The sequence below is a fragment of the Megalops cyprinoides genome, chromosome 15 (genome assembly GCF_013368585.1).
Source record: "Megalops cyprinoides isolate fMegCyp1 chromosome 15, fMegCyp1.pri, whole genome shotgun sequence".
Lineage (NCBI taxonomy): Eukaryota > Metazoa > Chordata > Actinopteri > Elopiformes > Megalopidae > Megalops > Megalops cyprinoides.
In genome coordinates, this window is record NC_050597.1 from 370,001 (window position 1) to 390,000 (window position 20,000).

General features: G+C 42.3%; 1 protein-coding gene across 1 annotated transcript in view; it reads right to left on the bottom strand.

Annotated features, from left to right (window-relative positions):
* LOC118790255 (formin-2-like) overlaps window positions 1-20,000 on the bottom strand; it is a 58,290-nt gene that overhangs the window by 22,019 nt on the left and 16,271 nt on the right. The window contains exons 9-13 of the mRNA XM_036547160.1: window positions 15,522-15,609; window positions 6,709-6,770; window positions 1,456-1,547; window positions 925-1,054; window positions 316-462 (exon numbers count right to left, since the gene is read on the bottom strand). Of these exons, the coding sequence (XP_036403053.1) occupies window positions 316-462; window positions 925-1,054; window positions 1,456-1,547; window positions 6,709-6,770; window positions 15,522-15,609 (519 nt within the window). The remainder of the gene's footprint in view (window positions 1-315; window positions 463-924; window positions 1,055-1,455; window positions 1,548-6,708; window positions 6,771-15,521; window positions 15,610-20,000) is intronic.

The window sequence follows — 20,000 nt, forward strand, 5'->3', positions numbered from 1 at the left end:
GTGTGTATGTGGAGGTTAATAAGCACAGAGCCGCCATTAAACACTGGTGAGTCACCACTGACTTTGTGTGAGAGTGTTTTATTTTGTTAGTGTTTTAAATTTTATTAGCCAGTGCAGCTTCTGAGCAAATGGCGATGCAACGAGTGTAGCATCCCTCAAACGGTAATCAGGATAACATTTTGTAGGATAATGGGGTAGAATATCTAGACTGTGTGTACTGTACTGTACAGATATGACTGGACTTTGGGCTGAATAATGAGCACCCCTCTCTGGTACTGTTATCAGAGAGAAACAGTCCACACAATGGACACTCACGCTGCTCTTCACATCTTTCAGCTTCGGGAGGATGTCCAGGCCAAAGCCGTCAGCCTGGCCTCTGCTCCTGTTCCCACCGTTCATGAAGTTCCCAAAGGCCAAGATCAGGCCCAAAACCTGCATCACTCCCTCACTACTATACAGCATCTATTAAAGAACAGAGAGAGAGAGAGGGAGAGGGAGAGAGAGAGAGAGAGAGAGAGAGAGAGAAAGGGAGAAAAAGAGAGAGAGAGAGAGGGGGAGAGAGAGGGAGAGAGAGAGAGAGGGGGAGAGAGAGGGAGAGGGGGGGAGAGAGAGGGAGAGAGAGGGAGAGAGAGAGGGAGAGAAGATGGGGAGAAAGAACAAGAGACAGAAAAAAAATGCATCTGGCATTCACAGTCTGTGTTCACCATTGAGATAATGGTTCCCATGATGGAATTATTTTATACTCAATACACCTTCTGCGGTTGTCCCCATACAAAAACATGTTATACTCCATAGCATCCTGCTTAGTGGTGGAGCTGATATACCTGCACATTACAGTGAAGCTGCTGTGGACCATTTTTACATCATGCGCAATGAAAAACCCTGAGAAACGGGGAAGTTCTTGTGTGGTTCGGTCAAACTCACCGTGCACACTTTCTGAAGTATTTCAAGCTTTCGAATGACAGAGGATATACATTCCGCAAAGGTAGACTGAAAGAGGATGCAGAATACCCTTCCTGAGAAACTGGGGATCTGGGACAGCTGAAAGAGGAACCTAAAAAAGAGGCACACCGCTGTAAACAGGGCTATCTGAGGGACACTGGAAGCAGAAGTGTAAAAGACAGTTAAAAAACAAACTCAATGGACTGCTACATTCTGCTGACCTCCTCTATGATAATATCATAACTGTTGTAAATGGTATTACAGGGTTATTACATTGTATTAATATATTACTACACACCCTCTGCTTGTTTGAGTGCTTAGGAAACTCCAGTGAAAGACTTAACTGCTGTGAAAGATTAGGAGCCCTTCCTCTTGCAAGCTGCAGAAAGTTCAGTCATTTACATTCAGTGGAATCGGCTCAGGGTTAGACCTCAAATCGATATGTTTATCTTGTGCTTTTACCCGCATGCCCTGCTCAGGTGCTGAGGAAGAGTTTCATAAACAGACTCTTACTGTTCAGGTTTGTCCAGTGGCTTCGCGTTTTCCTTTTCTTTGGATGACTTGATATGCTTTTCGATCTTCTCCATCTCATCTGGCTGCGCTCTCTGAAAATGCACATAGGATTGTTGTCTCTAACGTCTTCATTTTCTAACAGAATGTAAATAAGTGCTGTCTTTATTCGTCTCTGCAGCGGCACTGGAACAGGCTCATTCACCAGCTGCAAAAAGCTGTGAGAGCAACTCTAATGCTAAAACTAGAAACAGTCCTTTATACTGAATCTCATTCAACACAAAGCTGACTTTGTTTAAAAAGTGTATTTTGTTCACACTGTAATTTATAGAAAACCTTTCTTCAGCTTTATTTTCAGGAAAACACAAATCCACAAAAAACTAAAGAACAAAACGGGGAGCTCCCGAGTGTAATGGTGAAGGCGTGGACTTTGATGAGCGGGAGCAGGCCAGGGAACTGGCTCTGTCGGGGGGGGGGGGTGGGTCAGCACACCATCAACCCCCACTGATCAATCCAGCACCTGCAGACTGCCTGTGTAAGGTTAGGATATTTTGTGCTCAGATGAAGAGTTGAATCCTGTATTGTTGTCCTTCTTCATAAGTGGCAGAAGGGTGTCCTTCATTACCACTGTCAGCCTGGTCTTACTTGTGTGGACATTTATCATTTCATGATGCATAGAAAAATGTTTATGCAAGTTAATTAAATATGACATGAACTGTAAGAAATGAGCTTGAATTATATTGGATGTGTTTCCTCACTGATTGTAGAATTATATAACACCCCCCCCCCCCAGAAATCGCCAAGACTGTTTCAATAAGATTGGCCCGAAGTTTTCTTTCACATCCGTGCAGTGGTTTTTGTACAAAGGACGACAAAAGCACTCTAGCATCATCATCAGTGCAAACTTTGCTCTCAAACAAAAAAATTTACAGAACAGTTTACTGTTAAAATGTCAAATGATTGAAACTGTGAACAGCACCAGTGAAAGCCTTAGCAGGGCATAGGCTGTTTAACACAAAGGTATTTTCATGAATTTCTGCTCTTTTGGGAGTGAGAATGTTCTGTTGTAAATACAGAATAAAAGTAATCTGCCATGTTGTAAAAGCCTCTAATCATATGAGCTGATGCACCATGGCATATTTCCAGTAAACCTCACATTTACTCTTCGTCTGTTTTGTCATATATCAGCTTGCACTGAAAATCTGAAACTCCTACCCATTGCTCTGCAGTTAGATTGCCATAAATGGTTCAAACAAAGTAATGGACATGAGTAGGAAATATACATTTGATGTTTCTATGGAAATTATGGACTCCATACACACGAGGTGTCACATTAATTATTTGTAGATTTGAATGTTATTTATGTTAATATAATTAACCTTTTATCAAAATGTTTCTGTCATCAACCTCTGTGGGCTTATTGCTCCAGGAAAGTCACAAATTACATTACATTGCATTACACGCATTTAGCAGACACTCTTATCCAGAGCGACTTCCACACACAGAGTTCTTTTTTGCAGATGCTGCTCATCAGCTACAGGAACACATGCTTGTGATGAACACCCTCAGAAATCCAGCGTCACATGACTGGCACCTCTTTAGCAGAGCTGCTTCCTGCGTGTGTCGGTCTGAGGGCACTTGGTTTGGATTTGTGATCTTCAGGAGGCGCAGCAGTGTGGAGACCAAATGGGCTGGATCACCGTTTACAGCACATACCAGAGGAAGGTGGAACAGACACTTTGGAGGTGACACGCCCTGTGCTGGGCGGGGGAAAGGCCAGGTCAGAATGCAAACTTTTCGGCTGAAGCTCAATCTCAAGCTCAAACAAAAGAAGAAAACATTCACTCCCAAGCCCAGCTCAGGCGCTTCAGACACGGGCATCAAACAGAGCGATTAGCATTCCGTTTACTCTGACATCCGCCTGCAAGAACAGCATCTGCTGCGAATTTTCAGAGTGTTTTAAAGTGTAAATAGATTTAATAAAAAACAGTGTTTTTTTTCTGCTGCTTGATGTCTGGATGAGTGCTGTAATCTCAAACACTTAGATGTTATCATAAGATCAGTAAACTCACACAGGTCTCCTTGGCTGAGGACTATCGGTAATGACAGCATGAGACATTTCCAAAAGGAGATGAAAAACAGGAAAACAAAGTGCAAAACGCATAAAAACCGCGGGTTACAGAGTGCTGCTGGGACCAGCATCAGGGGTCACCGTGTATGAAAAAGTTTGACTTTAGTTTCTTTCGTTTGCTATGAATTTCAGCTGTCAGCAACATTGCTTCCATGACTACACACAAGCTACTCAGAAATGACAGTCCTAGTGTCTGTCATAAGCCAGGATGGCCCTGCCTCTGACCAGCACATTTACACATCAAGCTGGGGCTGTGGGGTGGGGGGTGGGGATCATTGGGGTTGGGGGGGCTATTGTGGGCACTTTGCTGAAGGAGCAAGATGGAGTCCCAGTTTTCAGCAGCCTGTACTTGGAAGTGCAGAATATGGGGAAGAATCACAGGCTATCACATCTGCCAGAGCTCACCCTGCCATTTGGTTTGCTCAACAGACACTCAGTCATGGCTCCATGTACAGTTGGATATTTACAGAGGCAATTTCAACATGAAACTGTCTTAACAGCAGAATGGCCTTATGGGGCCAGCGCCCCTCCAGGAAATTGATCCGATAGCCCTCTGGTTGCAAGCTTAGCTGCCTAACAACCACCACCCCATTCTCAACAATTCTATAATTCCACCTCTGGCAAAAATGTTTTTGATTCTTCATTATGACATATTTGCCTAAACTATTTAAAGAATTTCATTAAAAAAGTACAACATGAGTAGAATTGGAAAAACATGGGCTCATCATTTCCTGATATAACGGTGGGCAGCACGCAAATGTGCTCTGGTGCCGAGCTGTTGCACAGCTGTGGCGTTTGATTCAGTCGCCACAGCATGGGAGGCATCTCTGCAATGGAGAGAGCGTAAGGCATGACTCTGCGTCAGAAACACTGCAACGCAAAACCGCGGTTTAGCTGGATGTTTCAACATGCAGGCGAATAAAATTATTCAATGACTGTGTCAAACATGTGGATGACTTCCTGCTTTATAAATGTGTAATTCATGTCAGCCATTTTGATTTGATACAGGTGAGAGAGCTCCGTCTCCTGGCGCGCTGTCACACAGTGACAGAGGAATGACAACACTAAAACGAGAAACAACTGTTTACAAAAACAAAATAACATAGTACAGACGGTCCCCGATTTTATGACATAATGTGTTCCTGGAAGACCACCTCGTAAACTGCATCATAGGGAATTTCATCGTAGTTTCCCAGGGACAAATTGCTTTAAGCGGGAGTTACGTGATCATTAGCGGGAAGGGGAGTATATTTAGTGAAATATTCATGGTGATGAATACATTTTTGTACAGTTAAATATAGTTACACATGAAATGTAGTATAAATGCTCTGTATTGTGATGTACACAGCATGGTGGTTTGGGATTGAGCGGCACGGTGCAAATCATAGTCAGGAGGATTGATCATTTCCAAACCCTGAAAGCCTTGAAGAGCCTAATTTCAAAAAATGTCATCATTTTAAGTTTAAATTAAATGAACTGTTGCTGCTCTCATGAGAATCCTGAGGAAAGTGAGTTTTTTTGGACTTCATTACTATGGGATGTCAGCCTGATGTATCACGGCATGCAGCAAGGTCTGAACCATTGCAGCTGATGAAGAGATCAACAGTCAGTTAAGATGGATGAGGTCAAGGGCAAAGAAAGACCCTGTGTTCAAGTGTTTATAAACCATACTATGTCATGCCTAACTATACGCTATAATGTGATACCAAAATCATCTCTTGGCTTTTGTCACGGAGTACATGACAAAGATGGAGGTCCCGAACTGCTCCACTTTATCCCTCCCGAATCTAACCCATCACTTCTGGGATTCACGGTTCATCATTCTCCACTTAGCAGATGTTTGTGGAACCCTCTGTTAAAATTAAAGGGCATAAATTGTTTTCACATGGAATAACTGAGCTGTGACAGGAGGGCTTGTGAATAAATGTGCTCTCTACAGCTGTGCCCTCCTCCGGACACCAAACTGCACGCGCTCTCCTCACAAAGACAGGAAGTCAGCTCCGTGCCCTCAGCTTTTACAAGACCAACCCCACGGCAAGCATTCCAGCTGCTTTGTGGGTTGCATATTTGTTTTGATATTAATGATTTTTTTGTATTGGCTTTTCAAGCGTACCAGACACATTTATGCTCAAGTTAGAAAAATGTGCTCCAAACCTATGAATCCAGAATTCCAGAAACCATTTTATCATTGGAAAATATTAACTGCGCCATAAAAAAGAAGAAATAAAAAAAAATTACTGGAGATTAGAACTGTTTTTATAAAGCAGTGTAGGAAATTAAAATCTGTATGTATGTATATATGTATGTATACATGTATGTATGTATGTGCATACACCCTAAATACATGCATATATACATATTACCCGTAGTTGGCTGTGCAGCTCTTACAGTATTGAAAACAAAGCTTGCCTCCTGGTAAAAACTGAAGTGTTAAATCACTTGTTTATTTAAGAGAAATTGAAATTTCTGGAGAAAAATAACAGTAAAAAATAAAAGAGATGCAGACAGAGTGCGCAGTGATTATGGCATGTTTCAGAGCGGCCCTTATTTGAGCACAGCAGAATAAAGGCATTAATCACCTCCACTGTCATGAGCAAACATTTCCACAACAAGCACTAAACCAGAAAACCCTTCTTGGAAATAAACATTTTGCTCCAAGAAATAAACAGCAGCTTGTCTTTACTCAGAAACTCTGCATAATTGTAGGCTGCATTGGATGTGTTACAGCCAGCAGACTGTGTCAGAGCACAAACAGCATCACCAGCTCAGGGCCCTGTATGCCTGACACTGCTGAAGTTTACTCAACCTGCTATCCTGAGACCCAGCGATCACACCGTAATATCAAATCTAAACGTTTCTCCAATACACAAACAAATACCATGAATGTCAATATGAAAGAATACTAATATATTCAAGTTAAAATCTTGGAGGCTGGAGAGCACTGTGTGCAGTGTGATGCAATCAGCACCAAATATCATACATCATATGGCCACTAGGAATAAGTTAGTGACCAAAGAAAATGAACTCAAACTGTGCAATATTCTTGGCTCTGAGGAATGTACATTTGTGCTGATACAGCATAGTATTTTACAAAAACTCTCCTTATCCACCATTCAGAAACTTACGTTTTCATACAGAGCTTGTAGGGTCTCCAGGTCAACCACACAATTCTCCAAGTTCAGAACAGCTGTTGGGATAAAAAAAGAGCAGAATTAATTTTCATGGTGATGAGCTGACAGTCCTGAGGATGAGCAAGTCTAATTTGTAACATCCAGATTAGACTACTGCAATGCCCTCTTGTCAGGATGTGCAAGTGTCTCACTAAAACCCCTTCAGCTGGTACAAAATGCAGCTGCTCGTATCTTAACTAGAATTAAACGCTTTGAGCACATTACGCCAATTCTAGCTTCTTTCCATTGGCTACTCATTAAATACCGGATCGATTTTAAAATACTCTTACTCACATTTAAGGCTCTACAAGGGCTTGCCCCTCCCTATCTTAAAGGACCGTCTTCACCCATACCTTCCACAAAGAGCCCTTCATTCCCAAAATGCCAGGCTTCTCATCATTCCAAGAGTGGGCAAAACTACTATAGGTGGTAGAGCCTTTTCCTGTCGAGCCCCTCTCCTGTGGAACAGCTTACCTACCAAAGTTCGGGGAGCAGTCTTTCTCCACCTTTAAGCCTAGGCTCAAAACATATCTATACAGTAAATCCTTCATCTGAGGGACATGGCCTGGTGCTGGCATGGATCATAGAGTCTGGTGTTGACTGCCTTAGGGTCGCCCTCATGATTATGCCGGTTCCCTGCTTCCCGCCCCCTAGTTATGCTGCCATAATGTTAGCCTGCCGGGGTTTTTCCTTGTTGCACACTGGCATCTTTTTCCCTGCCCCTCCTCTCCTGCCTCTCTGCTGTACATTCCTGTCATTCTTCCCATCCACTAATCATTGTTCTCTATTTGTTTCCTGTCCCTGCTCCGGGCTCCTGCCTGGAGCTGTAGCCCAAGCGTCACACCCCGATCTCCAGTCCGGCTACCCTGCTGCCCTGCCTATCAAGCCAACTGCGTGCCAAGAACTGAACATTCTCTAGGATACATTTTATAGTTACTCTGTTATTTACTACTGTCTATCAAAATTCAAATGTCTTAAAGCACATTGTACAATTTTAAGTATTCTATGTAATTCTATCTGCCCAGTGCCGGCCAGAAGCAGATGGGCTCCCCCTCTGAGCTGGGTTCTGCTCAAGGTTTCTTCCTGTTAATTAGGGAGTTTTTCCTTGCCACTGTTGCCTTAGGCTTGCTCTCAGGGGGTCTCAGGCCTGGGAAAAATGTAAAGCTGCTTTGTGACAACTTGTGTTGTAAAAAGCGCTACACAAATAAAATTGAATTGAACTGAATTGTACCACCAACAGTACTAATACTAGCTACTTTACTACTGCTACACTTATGTGCCTATTTCTGTTACTCTTGTAATATATTATTAATATATTTATTATTATAACTGATAATGTTTTAAATAAGTATGTAAGTAAAATGTTAAACTGACGATTCTGTTGGGTGAAGGATTAAGTCCTTTGATGTATTCAAAGGCGATTTTCCCCCCATACCCACAGAAATCAGTGGCACCCCTCAAGAGCAGGACACTGTATTTCAACAATATGTCCACAATGTGAAATAACACACCAGGACTGATAATCTACATTTACACCAGTTAGAACCAGCAATCCACATTCACACCAGTAAGTCCTCTTGATCATTTAAGTCACACAGACGACAGATCCTGCTCAAACATTACATTGAAAGCTCCAAATAAATGTCTTATTTTAATTTTACAAACTGTAAATATAATAATTTTCAAACTGTGCTGTTTACAAAAATGTAACCATCACACTGAATTTGAAATGTGTTAGTAAGTTGTAAAAAGTGGGTCAAAAATTGTATTCACACCCAAAATGTCCTTGTTTTGTCTCCTTGGCAGGAAATGAGTTCCAACCACTCGTATGAGACAAATTAAAAGATCTGCCACTCATTTCAAATTTGCTGAGGATGTTTTCAAATCCATGGCTATGGCATCGGTGAATTTTTATGAGGAGCTGTCTGATACACAGTTACAATTGCATTGCAAAAGGTCCTCATTCAAAAGGATCTACAAACCATCTAAAGACCATCTGACTTTAGTCTTTCTTATCTGTGTATCTGAAGACAGATGGAACTGTTAAAAATCTAAAGCAAAGGGATAGCTCACAAAGATCTCCCTTTCCCACTGCAGCAAACAGTGTTATGTACCACTGCAGTCCTGGAAGTCATTATGACATAAAGATTACCTAAAAGCTGTCAGAGAACAAAGCATTGTGTTTGAATTCCTGATGTCGCCTTTTTGTCTCGGTGCGAGGATCTGGCGCCCAAAACTGTAATCCTTTCAGAGTAAATGTTTAAACACAAACACATCTGAAGCCCCACACTGTTTAATCTGTGATATAGTATTACACTGCAGTATTCAGCACAATGTATGCACACAATGCTGTGTATAACTGCCTTTGCTTCATTTAAAATAATACCATTTGGCCTTTAAGGTCAGAAAAACTTAACACAAGGCAGGTTTAAAGAAAGTGAGCTAAATATTTAGAAATACACACATAATGCCAGTACTACAGACTGTCTTACAAATTGTACATGAGAGGGTATTAGCCAGCCTATGTGTCTGCCAAAAGACACACTACTGTTTTTGACACACTAAAACGGTGATAATTACCCAGGGTGTAAATACATAAATAAATAGGAATACTGACAACCACTGAGAAAATCATTGGGGTTTTACATAATATGCAAATTATTTTCTGTTTTGTTTGGTTTTGTTTTTTCTGCTCCATCTGAAGGCTGATTTTGCTCTCAGCCACAAAACCAGTATTTGAACTGTTTTTAATTTGAGATGAGTGGGTGAAATATTTGAAATGCTCTGTCCCATACATTTTCAATTTCAATTTGAATTTGTCTCATGTGCATGAAATTAATTTCAATCAGTCATGCAAGACAGACCTCAACGTTGAGTCAAAGTTGAATTCATTGTGAATGTTTTCAAATAAACATTTCTGGACCAAAGTTATTCTGACCTAGCACTATATGTAACTCACCATGTTCATTATATGTGTGATCATAGTCTCCATAAATTTCTGTTAATTTGTTAATGGAATTATTTTAGCAGCAAAGAAAAACACTCAAAAACAGGAGAGATTTGTGGAAACTGCACTGTGACAGAATCTGAATGCAATGCACAGACATGCCTTTCTTTCATTTTGGAACAGGACTGATTTTAACCACACATATGTCTGAATACTGTGCGTCATTGAGTCGGGTAATAATATCTAAACATATTAAGGCACAGCACACACTAGATAACAATATTATTGATGAATGACCATTTCTTATTTAAAAATGTGGAAGCATAGTGAACTTTAACTTACATTTCATCAGTCAAAGCAGATGGCAGATAACCCAAAGACCTTTCTGTGATTTTGCAGCCCACATTAGGCAGCGTGGCCATGGTGGTGCACACACATGGAGCCCAGTCAGTGCAGAGAGTCGCTGTAGACAGCAGCAGCCTTCCCTGGAGCCTGGGATGGAGCCATACTTAGGCCATTGCGCGGGGGTTTTCCCTGGAGCCTGGGATGGAGCCATACTTAGGCCATTGCGTGGGGGTTTGTGTTTATCTGTTAGAGGCTGAATGAGCCTTGTTGCATTGTGGGATTCCAGTGTGGCTAAGTTTGAAACCTGCTGAGGTGGTGTCATTTCCAAACAATGGCTATAATTGTTACTTCAAAAATACTAAATTAAAGGAAATAAATTCATTAAAATTTACAACAACAACAACAGCAGCAGCAAGCATAGTAATAATACTTCCCATATACTAGTTTCCAAGAGCACATTTACAGATGGTTCATTCCCTTCCCCTGTAAATGCATGACCAGAAAAGTAGATGTTAGTTTATATATGTAGCTAGCTATCACTGTCCATAAAAACTCTATGACATCGTTAAAGCGACCTTGTCCATAAGCACTTTTTTAGTAATCTAAGCACCTTTCTGGCGGAAGATTCGGAACATAAACGAAGCAAAAAGGTTGTTCCCAGTATGCATTTGCTCAACAGCCATATTCAGGGAAACTCATTAAGCAGTTGGCATGTTTCACTGCAGAAGCCCAGCGGCCACAGGCTAGTGAGCTCCTGAAAATCAAACCAACATCCTTCTGCTTACAATCTGCATATTGCATTTTTCATTAAATGGTAAGATGTAACATGGCAACATTTCACAGGTCTGGGGAAGACACAGGGAAAGAAAATCAAAGCAGTCAGAACAGCATGGAGAATACTGGGCTTCCTACAGAGCTAACTGCATCAGATGTTCATTGGCTTCAAGTGGCAGACATAAAAATAGCCATTAGTAAAGCTGGCGGTAGCTAGTTAGTTCGACTGCACTAGGATTACCAAAGGCTGTTACACGACAGTTTACTAGGTGAGGGTTTTGTGATTCGTGTCTGAATACTATGCTGGACATTCATCACAGTCAATGATTAATTTCTGATAGGTGCACCACAACACGAGAAGTCCTTGCGTGACTTATACTGTCAAACAGACAGTGTGTAAGGTGAGAGCATTCGCTGGGCAGGTATTGTGTCACTGTTATGCGATGCAGGGTTCTGACTGGCACTGACTCCACCACACACCTCCACTGAAGCCATACAGCCCGGATCAAACTCACCCAGAAAATAAAGATATAAAATATCAGTGTTAATGTCTGTAGAGTTTACAACAGCATTTCCAGCAGATACAACTCAGTGTCTGAGTTATAAAAAACACAGCTGCATCTAATCCATTATATTCCCTTTTTACTCCTGCCGTGCACACTCACCGCCCCATCCATCCCCACACCTGACCAGCAGAGGGCGCTAAGCTACAGCTCCACTGCGGATCTTACATGACTGAAGACGCTTGGGGGTGAGCAGTGTAGCTATGAGTGCTGAAGGAGAAGCACGTCAGAAACACTGCAGAGACACAGCAGGAGAGAGGGACTGCAAGACCTCAGGTGACAGCAGGCTCATTCTCTGCTGTTGACTCTCACAGTCACCCCAGTGAAATGTGGTTATTTCAGGACCTGATTTACATAGCTATTTCACTTGTAATCCCTGTATACAGCTGGCTATCTACAGAGAAATTTGAGCTAAGTACTCTGCTGAAGAGGAAAACAGCAGCACCTCACCCATGATCAAAGCCACGTTTCTGAACCCCCTCTTCACACTGACGCTCCGCAGAGCTGGAGCTGCTGCTGTTCAGGCAGGTATAAACAGGCCTGTCTGCAGAACATGACCACAGCATAATCTCTCAGCTCAGCAGGTAAACGCTTCCTGCAGTTTAGCTACAGGTGTGCCATAATGCTCTGAATCTGTGGTTGAAACTAATTTAAAGCTAAAATTATGATTGAAGCTAATTATGATTAGTAATCTAATTATGATTACTTCATAGTAAGTACAGACCAAAATGTACAGTAGCATTTCAGTCAAAAAGTGTCACTCATGATCTAGACAAAATGTGTCCCCGTACCCAGCAATGTTTTTTCCAGAATTGCACAGTTTATTTGAAGCCTTTCCTGAGACTGTGGGCAGAACATGTTGGAGGCTCACGGCAGGGTAGGTAGAGAGGTGTGTCTGTCACTGTGGGCTGTGTGAGGTCATGCTTTCAACGGGAAACTGAGGTCATGAATCGGCCCATCAGAGATACCCGGCACCAATCCCTGTCAGAACCTCTGACTGAAATGAATCCCAGGAGCGTTAGCAGAATCCTGGGCAGCTGCCGGGAGCTCCAGTTACACACTGCTGTACACACTGCAATACACACTGCCGGGAGCTCCAGTTACACACTGCTGTACACACTGCAATACACACTGCTGGGAGCTCCAGTTACACACTGCTGTACGCACTGCCAGGAGCTCCAGTTACACATTGTGATACACACTGCCGGGAGTTCCAGCTTGAAGTATGAAGTCAGAACACGCCCATCTTAAAAAATAATGGACGTAAACTCCACCTCAAACACACATCCTACATAGAAACAAAAACAGCCCATGTCTGAACTGTGTAATTCTCCACACAGGCAGGCGGGTGTACGCGCACCTATCTCCATTCTGAATCACCCCTTTATCACAAAACAGCACTCAGCAAAATGGGAAAATGACTTTCATCTTCTGAATACTGATCTGCATTTAACAACTTTTATCAGATAGTCTGTTTCAAACGAATAAAAGCATTATAACTTTGGGGATGTTTAAATGTTTATTGCACATAGACACATTCAACAGTTACAATACGTGGTTGTAAATATCTCCTCATATCAACCAGAAGATCCCTGTAGAATAACGTTTCTGCATAAAGAAGGAAACCACAGAAAGCATGAGCGCAATAGCCTTGATCACTTTCAAGGTGTGATATGCAAAGCACAGAAGCATCATCTGTGACTGTGAGAGCCAGAACTGAGAATCAATAGCAATAAATGCTGATGGTATGCTAGCAACACAAAGACAACAAAGACTGATGTGATAACAGAACTGGCGGAAATCTCAGAAAGCATGGTTTTCCATCCACCAGCAGTGTGAAGGTCAGAGCTGAAATGTGGACTCCCTGAGGTGATGCAGTAAGAATCTCTCCCTAAAATACGCACAGTTTTAGTTTCCCTGTGGTTAAAATGTAGAAATGTAAAATGAAGAAGCCTTTCGCACAGTCCTGCACACAGTATAGTGCTTTTTTCTGATATTTTTTTTATTATAGAAGACTATACAGTCTATATATATATATATATATATATATATATATATATATATATATATATATAATATATACTATATTTAATGCTAGTATATGGAACACAGTGAAGTGTAAAATTTAGCAAGAGTAATCAAATGCTCATTTAACTCAACATGAATTTCAGGTGTACAGATATACTATGCAGGGAATCAAGTCATTCTACAGATATCTTAAAAAGAAAAGTGTCTGTACAGCTATTCATCAGGGCAACAAAAACTTTGAAATATTTCTGTACCATAAAATGAAAAAATCTGCCCCACTAGTGATCAACAAGCAGAAATTAAGTTATGTAAATGACTGTCAGTTGAGTGTCTGCTCTGACATAAACCTGGGCGGGCTGCTTTCTTTGGTTCTCATTGTTAAATGAAAGAGTGGAAATGAGACGGAGGGAAAGGGCCATATCGCTCTTTTCAGACCTCCCGCTCTGTTACACCTGTGCTGGCTGCTCCAGTGTCCTCCATGCCACGAATCCCTCGCTGCTGCCTGCAGTGCCAGGCATTACGGATGCGCCTCCTTTCAGGAAGTATATTATAAATCACGCTGAATTCCTCTTATTCAGCAGCCTTTGTTCTTCTGCCTCAGAACACAACAGCGGACAGCACAAACATGACTCACTCATATGGGTCTCTGCACCGAGGTCACGGGTGTGTCAGCGCCCTCCTCTGGCTACTGAAGGCATTACATCCTCATTAATACGAACATTAAATAAATGTTCAAATATTGTTAGTATTATTATTAAAAGGAAAAAAATAGCTAAATACAGTGAAACAGATTGATTTACTAAATGTTCATAGCTGAATGAAAATTGCTATTGTTAAAAAAAAACTCAAAAAACAACTTTGCTGCATACATCCCAGGCATCCCTGAATTCACACTAATGACATAATTCTACAGCAATGCTGACAGACACCCAGCAGAGAGAGACTCACAGTAGATTACAGTAAAATGTACACCACATACACAAAGAGAGACTAAAACATTAATAAATTTAAATTAGCAGCAGTTTACAGGGGAGACAGCTAATCCATTGTAAACCTTGTGCTGTTCTGGAATGTCTGCCCTACACTGAAAGCCCTCACCTGCAGTTATGCGAGTAACTAACATCTTCCACTTTTCCAAAAAACAAGACGTGAAAGGATAGCTTCTATCCATTCCCTGGCCTCCTTTCATACACAACACTGTAACATACAATAAAAGTATGAAAAATAGCAGTCTACAGCCTGCAAAGTGATAAGGAAGTCCTGGTTGCTGTTTGAGTATAAATGAGATCAAGGCTTCCAACGAGTCCTTCCCAAACATGGATCTCATAAAGATGTTTAGATGCAGGGATAATGAATGAGTTCTTCTGAAATCAGAGAACGATAACAGGAAGAGGAAATGCTCTCATTGCCATGCAGAATATTTCAGCAGTGATGCCTTCGCTGGGAAAGCTTGTGTCTGAAAGGGAAAGGATGCATCATCAAACAACCCGAATGTGTTTGCTGTGCTGGAAAACCTGCAGGAAAGCCCCTCTTCAACACAGTGTGGGCGCAGCCCAGTCATTCTCTCTTACTGCGATCACAGAATACAGGCATGAGTCAGGACACCGCGCTCACATTCAAAAGGAAATGTGTGTGTTTGGTCTCCTTCAGGAAGGCTGGCAGAACTCTGCCATCTTATTCGGCTGGTCTTCCCCGGACAGACCCACACAGAGACCGCGTCTGCACTGCATCCTGTCTGATTTTACCGTGATAGGCAGGGGCTGCTGCAGGGGGTAAGTGGTAATCACGCATACTGCCTGTGGTCATGTGCGGTCCCTGCAGTAGAACACGGTCACCTGGTCACACAAACACCCTCACGGTCACAAACGCCCACTCACATTCAGCTGCCAAGGTCAAACACGGTCCTCACGGTCAGACACTACAGCCAACAGAGTCCCTTAAAATTACTGATGCAACTTTAGCTTACAACATTACTACCAGAACTTTCTACTGTCCTCTCCAGGAGGGCCAACAGAAGCAGGGTGGGGCCCAGCCCCCGCAAACCCCCCCAAACCCCCCCTGAACCCTCCAGCCCCCGCCAGCCCGGGGCTGAGCAGCAGGCCCGCACTCACCATGCTGAATGTCCCGCATGTCCAGGTGCAGGCTGGACATCAGGATCCCCACAGCCTGAGAACGCTTGTTGGTCAACAGCTTCACCACCTGCACGACAGAGAGGCAGAGAGAGACAGAGAGACAGAGACAGAGACAGAGACAGAGAGGCAGAGAGACAGAGACAGAGACAGAGACAGAGACAGATACAGACAGATACAGAGAGGCAGAGAGACAGAGAGACAGAGACAGAGACAGAGAGAGAGACAGAGACAGACAGAGAGAGAGACAGAGACAGAGACAGAGAGACAGTGTTCAAACAATGCCTTTAAACATCCTTTTCAACCTCATCCCTCTAAATGAATCAGCTTCATTCTTCAGGTGACAGAGGTTAAATCTTGCTTGCCACATTAGTTTTGACACCAGGCCACTGTGAGAAGCTAACTAACTGATTAACATATAAGGGACAAAGTGAGAGAATGGCTTTCAGAAATTTACTTTTATTTATAATTTTAAGGTTTTATTTGAAACGTCTACTTTACTGAACAATGTGAACATTTCACACTTAAATTACAAACTTGTTATCAAGAGGAGAATACAGGGGAAAACTTCAAAGACAAGTCACTTCAAAGACACTTGCACACAGTTCACTGTATCATTTTTGATTCAGATATTTTCCTTTCACTAAAGGCCATTCAGTTAAAATCATGAGCTAAATGACTGTTGTTTGATCTTTACAGAAACCATGGCAATGAGGGCAGCAAAGCAGATGGCATCTCAGTGATGAAAGGGAGCTATCTGCATATGACTCTACATGCACAGACTCCATTTCCCATCATCCCCCAGCTGCAGTACAGTTCCACACCCTCCTCCTGTTTATGGAGTAATCAGTCTGCAGTTCAGGCTGGTTCCAGCAGGTAACCCCAGGTCAGTGCACCACAGTAGTTATGTCAATCATGACTCCTGGCATTGAAAGCCAGGCATTTTGGACAGGTTTTCTCATTGGAGGACTGGCTGGGATTTTAGTGAGGAAATATATTTCAATTGACAGAAAAACTGAAGCTTTAAAATTGTCCCCAAAATGTAGCAGACCTGCCAGAGATCACTGTGTTCTTCCAATGTTGCACAAAGGACAAACTAGACAAACCCGATGTTCTCTGTGAAGCTATGCTGCAGCTGTTTCAGCGGCTGCCACTAGAGTGCGCTGTGAGGAACAATGAACCCACAGTTTTAGAAGTATGCTGGTGGAAGTTTTTATCTGACGCTGTGACAAAATGCTTTGAAATATAAAACAAAGCGAAGTCACAGAGAACATGTATGAGAAGCTTTAATCCACTCTGTATAAAAATGAACTGTTCAAAAGGTTGAAAATCCTCTAAAATCCATCAGAAAACAAAGAGGAACAGAACATTCCAGCCAGGCAATGAATGCACCTGAGACAAAATCCGCTGAAAAATCAGCCCGGGCACCACTGTTTGCTGTTGCTCTCCGCATTACGCTATCGCCATCGGAGCAGATGACAGCAGGCCGAGGCCTAACCACCTGCGTGTGAGGCATACAGCTGTCCTGTCGTCAGACGTGCCCGGATGAATCCTCCTCCGGCAGGGCGGTATAAACCCCGGCTGCAGCTCTGTGCTGCTCTGCATGCACTGAGGCCGGCAGTTACACTCATGCACATCACAAGCCTGATGAGAGAACACTGGCACATACTCAAACACCCACGCCGAATAAATCTGACATACCAAACTCCCTCAGGGAATTTAAGCACTTGAGAAAACTTTGGGTAATTACAAAAAAGAGAGAGATTTCGCCCATCAATCTCTTTCTGAGGAAAGGTTTTTTTAACATGGACCACAAAATACACTGAGACAGTCATGTGGGACATCAAAGCTCAGATCCTGTCCTCAGCTATTTCGCGGTCAATTGTTGCAACAACTGTAGTACCGAGACGTATAATTTGGCAACACAAATTGCTTCCATGTTTGGTCTAAAAAACAATGTTTTCAGAATGTGATCAAGCAAATATATAAGAAACTCAACTGTTTCACGGACAAGGAAGTGTACGTGTAATATCTGTGTGCAAAATTTTAGTGCTACAACCCGTTTACTGTGCCAGACTGATGTGATGGGACACACGGATGTTTGCCAGGGAACTGGGCCTCCTACTCGCTGTGGTCTACAGTGGATCCAGTGTGCAGTTGGCCTGTTTTCCCCTCAGAGCAGGCCTGAGCAAAGCCAGTGTGCAGTGGGCCTGTTTTCATGTGCAGTGCTCCACCGTGGGTTCAGCCTCAGCTGAAGTTACAGCACTTTTCTGTTCCTCAGATCAGAGAAACCACAGACACAGAAACCCTCAAACATGGATCATCTTAACCCGAGACTCAGAGACTCCCTGTCTGTGACCCAATCAAAATGAGACGACATTTTTCTAGCCTTTCTACTCACATATTAAACTCTGAGTGAATGTGTTGATTTAATTTCACCATAGATAAACACCAGCTTCACTTTAACTAGTAAAACAGATGTTTTATGTGGAATGGTGATTGCCCATTGTTACCTGCATTCCCATTGATTTACTGTAATTACTAGGCAACAGCAGTTATGAATTGAACCTGTTGTATCAGTTCGTAATTTTTAATGTTCATTTCTTTCTGATCACTGGGCAGCAAAGGCACTGTGAAAACAGACCCTGAGTCTTAATGAATAAGCTTTTGTAAATAAAATAATAAAAAATAAAAGAAAAGACAAAGGCTATAAGACCAGTTAAGGACAGAAGCTGGTTAGCAGATTTGATCTGGGAATACTTGTATTTGTCTGCGGCGGACATAATCCATTTCAGCAGTGCAATTTGCTCCTGAATACGACTCTTCCACATGCAAGACACCAGCAGCAACAGCATGCAACTACTTGCAGTACAATAACGATGTTGCAACCATCCTATCTGTTTAAACCTCAAATGGCATTTGTATTTTGAAGATATATGGTTTCAATTTTAATCAAACAATCCATTAAAATGTTTCCCCATTGTAAACTCTTTCCCATATGTCTGTATTTGGAATTCCTAACTCGAGTTGCATGCAAAACATTGTTTGATGCAAAATCCTGGATCTCTGTTTTTCAAAGGTTCACCGTTTCCCCCTGACATCCACATTAATCTCTCTGTCCTCAAGCTGGACAGGACCGGCTTTCAGAGGGGCCGCAAACCCCTCCATGTTCTCTATCAGCCCAGATCAGAAACCAACCCAAAAAGACAAATTTGTTCTCCATTAGGCAATGGCAGCACAAAAAATAAACACACCCAGGATCCTGTAGGACAGTAATACGCCACAAATGTTTGAGAGTCACAGCCCGAGGCAGCAGTGAGGGTGAGTGGCTTTGATCAGCTCCATCTTGAACTCAGCCTGAAGACAGAACATCTTGAACAACTGACCAAAAAAACATGAAATACATGAAGATAATGGGTATCCTGCAAATGCACCCTTAAAAACCCACAGATGCCTCTCATATCTGCCTCATATCTGTGTGGAAAAACCTCGCGGTTGCTGACCATGTCAAAGGTCATTTAAAATATAGTGCCAGATAACCCACTCTTCCCATGTTTCTCAGTGAAGCCCACTGAAGAGATGAGAAGGAGTTGGTCCAACAAAAGACAGAAGTACCTAACCTTGTGAGGGAAATGGAATGTCCTTGTTCAATTTAAATTTGTCAGGTTTTGTCAATTATTCATGTGCCTGCAACTGTTGTCAAAATACAAGTTATTTATATTGTAATTTGTCATGGTACTCTGCCTGCCTCTATGTTGTATACATATTTTTGTACTTCTTTTGTACTACAATCTAAAATGTACAGACTGTCACAGATCTGTGAAAAATTGTCTATGAGGACGTATCCTTCTCTGCTGGAAGAGACAATCAAGGAAGTATCTCTCCAGGTTACAGAGGAGGCCAGAACATACAAATCGAGGAAAGGATGCAATTTAAGACTATCTGGATGCAGCCGTGGAGAGGCAGGCTTCAAAGCCCAGAAGTCTTTATTGTGTGTTGATTTCAGATTACCTGACAAATGAGCCTCTTCAAGACACCTCAAGGCAGCACCATGTAGAAATCTGACACAGCTGTTCATTTCACAACATGTTCCAGAATATTCCAGGCCTCTGTCAGGCAGAGACAGTGTGCTGACTGAAAACATCAGCCACACAGATCCTTCTCTCCATGACCTATTTCAACCAACTGTCAGCCTGTTGGTTATGTGTAAATACATAAAAAGGCAGAAGACATGATTGGAAGAGCCTGATTTCCACAAGTTCTCCATTGTAAACTGGAAAAATGGTAGATTGTTTAGTTCTACAGTACAGCATTTATACAGTACATCTCCTCAGTAGTCGTGTGCCATATTTGAGCAGAGGCAGGCAACTCTAAACTGTCAGTCATTGAAAACTGTAAGGAAATGCTGTCTTGATTAATTGCCATTTATCAAGAGATGGTAAATAAGTAGGCTTTTGGGTG